Source organism: Montipora foliosa, chromosome 8 (assembly GCF_036669935.1).
Source record: "Montipora foliosa isolate CH-2021 chromosome 8, ASM3666993v2, whole genome shotgun sequence".
In the NCBI taxonomy this organism is placed as follows: domain Eukaryota; kingdom Metazoa; phylum Cnidaria; class Anthozoa; order Scleractinia; family Acroporidae; genus Montipora; species Montipora foliosa.
The window spans coordinates 4,854,585-4,862,084 of record NC_090876.1 but is presented as its reverse complement, the minus strand read 5'-3'; the positions used below and the strand labels follow the sequence as shown (position 1 = coordinate 4,862,084).

General features: G+C 39.7%; 1 protein-coding gene across 1 annotated transcript in view; it reads left to right on the top strand.

Moving 5' to 3' along the window:
* The window catches only part of LOC137967526 (putative leucine-rich repeat-containing protein DDB_G0281931), a 12,237-nt gene extending 5,044 nt beyond the window's left edge, over positions 1-7,193 (top strand). The window contains exon 2 of the mRNA XM_068814035.1: positions 2,980-7,193. Within this exon, the coding sequence (XP_068670136.1) occupies positions 2,980-6,269 (3,290 nt within the window). The 3' untranslated portion in view covers positions 6,270-7,193. The remainder of the gene's footprint in view (positions 1-2,979) is intronic.
* Positions 7,194-7,500: the final 307 nt, after the last annotated feature.

The window sequence follows — 7,500 nt, the reverse complement described above, 5'->3', positions numbered from 1 at the left end:
TTTTGAAAAAGAATATAAGCTTTCGGCTGTCGATCTACAGCCTTCCACGGATAAAACGTTGAATGTAAATTAGTGAAATATATACAGAAAAGGCGAGATAAAAATGATAAAAAGAACAGAGTAAAGGTATGAAAAATGGTGGCTATTGTTTAAAAAGAATTTTATACTGATTAGGAATCGGCTTAAAGTTATTGTCATCTTTAAGCCGATTCCTAATCAGTATAAAATTCTTTTTAAACAATAGCCACCATTTTTCATACCTTTACTCTGTTCTTTTTATCATTTTTATCTCGCCTTTTCTGTATATATTTCACTAATTTACATTCAACGTTTTATCCGTGGATTCTTTTTCAAAAATTTTTAGCCAGAGAACGTTTTTTATTGTATTTTAACTGTAGATTGTATTAGTAAAATGAAAGGGTGTCTTCTATTTCCAAATGTATCCGGACCGGTATTTTCATATTTAAAGGAGAACACTCGCCTCAGTATGATTACATTTATTCACATTGTGTATCGAAAAACTCTTTGTCTATTTGGAGAACATTGATACCACATTTTCTTTCTGTTACATTGTTATTACATGACTAGGAGAATATGTGGAATAAAACAAGTTATTAACGTTGCATTCCTTTGTTGATTACCTATTATGTTTACACTCTTTCCTTCCCTTGCTATCACTAGCTTTCTTCATTTTTCATATTGAGGCATTACTTTCACTCAATGTGCAACAAAATGTCCAGGAATAAATTGTTATTATAAACATCAGTTATCATCTTTGTTATTGTTACCTTTATTTTTATAACTCACTTTGCAGCACTTCGCTTACTATAAGTAACTTCTAGTATAAATTGTATTTGTTTTTGCATCCAGCCAAGCATGGTCCTAACTCTTGGTTAATGAGTGTTATGTATTTTTAATATGTAGACTAGACTTTAAATTATTAGTATAAAATTAATGTATACCCTGATGGGTTTACCGTGTTTAAAAAAAGTTCAAGTTCAATTTCAAGATGATTAAAATGGGCAGCTTAAGAAAAGGCATTTTTGAGCGTCGTTATGCAACCGGAAGTGCACGTTTCTCATTTAAGTGCACAAATTTCCAAATAAATCGTCTCTACAAGAGTAAAGACACTTGGTAATACAAATTTGCTAGCGCCAAGGCGAGTAAAAAGAGAAGACGCCTCACTTCCAGTTGCCGTCTGTGGCTCAAAGACGCTGGTGCTTAATTTCCCTAATCGCCATTACAAACAAAATGATTGCTAGCGCTTGGCTAAGCAGATACAGATCCTAAAGTTCCTCTTAAATTTAAGACTATCAACGGCAAAACATCATCCATTTACACAGCAGCAAGGACAGCGTCACTACAACTTTCCCAAACCACAAGCTTTTCTCTCGAAGACTTGCACATTAAGAAATAGGTCCGCAATGCGTACTTGGGGTCTTTTGCTTAGTTTAACTCCATTCAGCCCTCATAGAATTTGGTATTGCGGTCTCACCTTTATCACGCGTGATTGGTTGACAACTTGCCATAACAATGCAGCAGTGAAATGGATTCGTTAAGTATGCTTCAAATTTCAGAACCTATTCAGAATTTTTCATCAATGACTTGCCGCTAATCTTTCTCTTGCCATTTGCACAGTTCAGACAACTTTTGCTTCACTCTACATGCTAGTAACAGAAGCACTAGAATGGCTAAGAAACAAGTATGGCACTGTCATACATTCATATGATCTTATAAATGATCAAGAGAATGCTGAAATTCAACTAGAATTCTAAGATGAATCATCAGTAGATAAGGTGTTCAATGAACAAGTACCCTCAGAGCTTGGGTGCAAATTCCCAAACTACTGGAAATCACAGTCCATCAGCAACAACAACGTATAAACAGCCAAGAGAAATATCTGATGACCAATTACGTTAATCAGTTAGATCATTAAATAATTAAAAATGCAACTCAAAGCTTACAACAGGGTGCTTTCGTGGACTAGAAATAAAATGAAAACCTCAAAAGCCTGAAGTCACAAGATGTTGAACCAGTTTATTTGTTTACAACTGGAGGTGGTGGTGCTGGGAAAAGCCATTTGATTAAAACAATTTACCACACTGTAGTAAAAACCTTTAGACCTGCTCCAATGAATCCTGAGAATCCAACAGTGTTACTGGCAGCATCTACTGGAGTAGCAGTAGTAAACATTGATGGTACACACAGCATTAGCAATACCTAAAAATACAGGTGATGATGTGGAGGACAATCCAGGTCCTACAATATTTGATATCATTGATCCAACAACCACTGTGTCCGCTGACTCTAGTCAAGGAAATGAAGCAATCTTTGGTGTGAATGCTGGTAACCAATGTGTAGCAATGTCACGTACTGCTATTATATACCATCAAATACAAGATATTAGTTTCTGGACCAATTCTACTTTGAACAATATTTTGGTTATTGGAAATAATCTATACAGTTCTATAAGATGTTCTGTGGGAACAAGTGTGTTAAAAAAAAGTTCAAGTTCAATTTCAAGTTGATTAAAATGGGGAGCTTATGCAAAGGCATTTGTGAGCGTCGTTATGCAACCGGAAGATTTGATTTCAACGGGTACACCCCAAAGTTTAAAAAAAGGCTGCTAGAGCCTCCTTGAGCCTCCTTAATCGAAGAATGAATATTTGGTTGGTTTCTTACGGCCATTGTTCGCTAGTTTTCCTCCCTCCTTTGCTCTGTTGTAAACCGGTCAAACAGACACAAACCATTTTTCACTGAGTAATAGTTACACTATTCACCCCACATTCAGGAGTTCCCACACCCGCACAGCACTCGAGTCGAGATGGGAGACTATTGTCTTGTAATTAATTGTTAGATGTGGAATGTTTTGCAAAGTTTCAGGGAGAAAACCTCCAAATCCCAACGGAGAGTCATTGACTTTAAGCGATCACTTGCATTTTTAGTTTCACTTTGGAATAACTGTCTTTTTTTTTCCAGATTATAACTTGTTCCTGAGCATTGAGGGACGCGATTGTTTGAAACGCGTTAAACAGTTTACACTGTTCACCTTGGACACATCTTTCACACCAGAACAGGAAAGAGAAGTTCTAATAGATATATACGCTTCAACAAATGGACAAGAATGGTACGAAAGACGCGGCTGGCTTAGTTCAACCAATGACACATCGCATTGTTCCTGGTATGGTATCACCTGTCACGGAAATACAGCGCACATTAAAACTATCGTCTTGGCTTACAATAACCTAAACGGTTTCCTTCCTTCTAACATATGGAAAATCCGAAACTTATTTTCTCTCTGCACACCAGGGAACCCTTCTCTTCGAGGACCCATTAGCGACTTTCTGTTTGCGAATATGAGCAATCTGTTGACTGTTGTGTTCAATGCCGCTTCTATTACTGGAAATATTCCTGAAGAGATTGTAAAAATGAAAAATCTGCAAAACTTCCTGGGCTGCGTTATGAACGGCGATGGGTTTACTGGTCACTTACCACAGGATATCGGAAACATGACAGAATTACGAGTACTTTGTCTTGGAGGAAACAATCTAATTGGCCAAATACCAAAAAGTATTTCTAGGCTGAAAAAGCTGTGGTATTTGGACCTTCGAATAACTCCTGGCCAGATGCATGGAGACCTCAGTGACATATTCGCAATTCCCTCCATAACAGATTTGTTTATATCTGGAGTTAAACTAACCGGAACGTTGCCTCGTGTATTACCGGAAAGACTAAGATACCTAGTTTTACCTGGAAACAGCATTTCTGGGGAAATGCCGAAGAAAAATTTCCCAAGCATATTAAATCTTGCCAACAATCAACTAACAGGGGATATTCCAGGCGATGTGCTGCTGAAGGCAGCCGAAATGATCAATTTGTCACAAAACGAGTTTGTGTCAATCAACGAAGGGAACCCATGGCCAGATACAGCCCGTGCTTCTACTGCGTCTTACGTCTCTCTGGCAGGGAATCGAAAATTGGCAATTAATTTTTCAAGCTTCATCGAACTTTTTACAAGAAAAGTAGACTTTGTTGATAGCCCCTCAATTTTAAATCTAAGTTATTGCGACATAACAAGTCCTGTACTCGCAAACGTTCTGTACATGGAAAGAGTTTCCACTTGTGATTTAAGTAGTAACAACTTTTATGGAGCTTTACCCGAATTTTTTGAGGATTTTTCGTTTTTGACGTACTTTGACGTCTCCTCGAATAACTTGACAGGTACCCTTCCAGCAGGAATTCCAAACATGGTTTCTCTCCAATATTTAGACATATCTGGAAATCCCTCTATGCGAGATGGGACAAGCGCTTCATCTAACGTCTTTAAACCTGACTTTTTGACTATGTTCAAACCACCTCAAGCAGTCAACTATACGTGCCCAGAAGGACGACTCACGTTCAACAATGGACGCATTCGCTTAGATCCAACATTTTACGAATACAAATATTGCGTCTGCGACGAAGGTTTCTACGGAGGCGATGGTTTGTGCAAGAAATGTATGATTGGTGCGACTTGCCATCGACTTGCCATCGGTGCAGCCGACGATCTGCGTCCAAACATCATGGAGGTATCGGGTGGCTACTGGCCATCACCAGATCCCAGCAATGCCACCCACCTTGTCAAGTGCCCGGTACCATCTGCATGCAACCCTACAGATTCTTGTACTTGTCGACTGGTCACAACACCAAAGGACACAAATTCCTCCTCCGGAAGCCGTCAATCATTGTCATCTCTGATCACGACGTGCAATCATTCTTGCGTCTGCCATCCAGGGAACACAGACAGATTTTGCTCTCGCTGTCAAGAAGGGTTTTACAAACTTGGTGGACTGTGTTTCAAATGCAAAAAGGGCGATTTAACTTACTATTACATCTTTATTCCTATCTTTGCTTTGTCTTTTCTCATTCTTCTCTGGTTGTACTTTTATTTTCGTCTTCGACCAATCAAATGGTTCGTTGTTACTGCGATTCATTTTCTACTCATGCTAATCATGATGCTTTTGGAGTTATTACCAGCGTGGCTTTTCAAATTAAACCTGGTCGTTTTCGTGTTGTGTATGAGTAACCGAGGAAAGGCTGCTCGCTCTCTAATCAGCATAATGGTGTTTTACATCCAAACCATGGATTTCATGGTATCTAGTGTCAACGTGTGGCCTAAAAGAGTTATTAAGGCTCAAAGCTACTTGAGCAGTTATTGGAACCTATACTTTCCCTCTCTTTCTTGTGACGTGCCTTCTCTTTTTACTCCAGTCGGGAAGTTTGCCTTTCTGCTCCTACTTCCAGCGGTGTGCTTGGCCATGGTGGGTGTGTATTTCATCACGATGCTGATTTACAATAGATTTCGTCCCGCTGAAAGGAGAATGCAAATTGTTCATTTCAAATGTCGCCAAATCGCCTTCTTTTGTCTTAGCTTCAGCTACTTTCCAATCGTGAAGCAGTCCCTTTCCATTCTACGGCCATGTCACAGTGATCAGGATGTTCGTTACATGCCCAACTCCCCTTGGATAGAATGCCCTTCGCACTCTTACAGCAAACTGAAAGCCCTTGGCGTTGTCTCAGTTGTGTTCTACGTGACTGGGTTTCCCTTGATTGTCATCTTTGTGCTGATTCGTTTCTTTCCAAAGAGAAGCTCGATGACTCCTGAAGAACAAGAGAAACTTGACGTGTGGCTTGGACCTGTCTATTTGCCGTACAAACCAAAGTATCGTCAGTACTTTGAGATCTTTATGCTTTTCCGCCGCCTGGTTCTCGCCATTGCGTTGTCGATGATTTCTTCGTCGTCCACCTTGCAAACGTTTGTAGTGTGGCTGGTTCTGATGACGTCAGCAATCATCCACTTGTGCCTCCAGCCGTATGACGAAGTCTCTATAAACAGATGCGATCCGAGCGAGCACGAGACCAACAGAAAAGTTATCTTCGAACGCATTTTCCGCGAGAATGTCTTTGAACCCTTGGTTTTACTCGTGTTGTCCATGTCTTTTATGGTGTTGAGGTTTTCAGTACTGGACAGTACCTATGCTAACATTTTCGTTTGGCTGGTGATGGTCATAAACACATGTGTTCTTGTGACTCTGCTAGCTGGTGTAGTTTACCGTCTTGTTGGCAAAAATGAAGGCCGCAGGAATGGCAGTAACAATTGCAGCGGTGAAAATTCGTATAAAAGTTGCCCAAATACAATGGAATCTGATGACGGCAGTGATGAAGAAAGAAGGTATTTGCTACCTGTCAACGGCCACCGGGGATACTACGTTGACATAGGTGGTATTTAGAAGAAACTGAGGCAGCCGTGTCTTTTAACCAACGTCAATCTTTAGTAGAAAAAACCTGAATTCGTTTTTGGTGACTTTCCAATTTTTTGTAGAACATGTAATGCAGCTGACCAAGGAAAAGTTACTGCTTTGTTGCTTTGTTGAATATGTGTTTAGTATTTTGGACCACTTCGGGGTGGATCAAGAACACATCACTTGATTGCATTGTGGACAATATGGAGAGTGACATCCCAAAGTATTGTTGACAATTGATGTTGACTTTTGATTTGTTTCTCTAGCCTTCAATTGTCCCTTATTCCTACTAATAGTTACGCGTTTTTGATGCTGCCTTGTTAGTCTATGTTAATGCAACATTAAACAACACTGAACAATAATCGAAACGGATTCGCCGTTGGTTAGGTTTTAGTAATATTTTTTTAATGTTGAAGTATTCGCACAACCATTCGAAACTAAAAGACTAGTATTTTCTTGGTACTAGTACTTAGAAGTGATGAACGTGATCCCATGACTAGGAGCGCACAACTCCTATACTAAGCCAAAGTCATGGTATTTTTACGGACCATTTATTTTTAGACTATCTTTTCCCGCCAAAATTAATAAGGGCAACGAAGACGGAAACGGAAACGAGAGCGCCACAAAGCAATAGTTTTTTAATGAGCAAAAACAATGGCTCTGTACGTGCAGATACTTGTGATTGCTCATCGGGACTCCTGCGGGATAATAGCGGGAAATCCGTCTAAACATAAGCTGGTCACTGAAAGGAGAGGAATATAGGCCACTTTTACGCTCTCAGCGATGGGCTCCTGATGTGCTTCTCCCGACAAAGATTATTTGGTATAGCTAGGCATTTTTTAGTTATTGTTGCTTTTTCTTATTTGCATTTTTAAGATGTTACATCTTAGGTGAAGCACTTTGAGAACTTAATGGCAATATATATCTGGTACTGGTGCTGAAATCAGTTTGAGCTGAAATGATCAGATCAATAAATGTTTTCGTTGCTGCTGATCATGCCGTTGCTTTCCTTCTATTTCGAGACCTCGCACTAGTTTAACTGTACAGCGGAAACCTCGCCTGTATTGAGTGGACACATTGTACTAAGCAGACACCAGCTTAAGTCCAAGCCTTTTCTTCCCATATATGTACTGTAAAACGAACCTGCACTCAGCGGATAGTACAAAAATCACCGAACTGCGGAATGGGCTCAAATTTTTATATCGTCGCCACACCCATT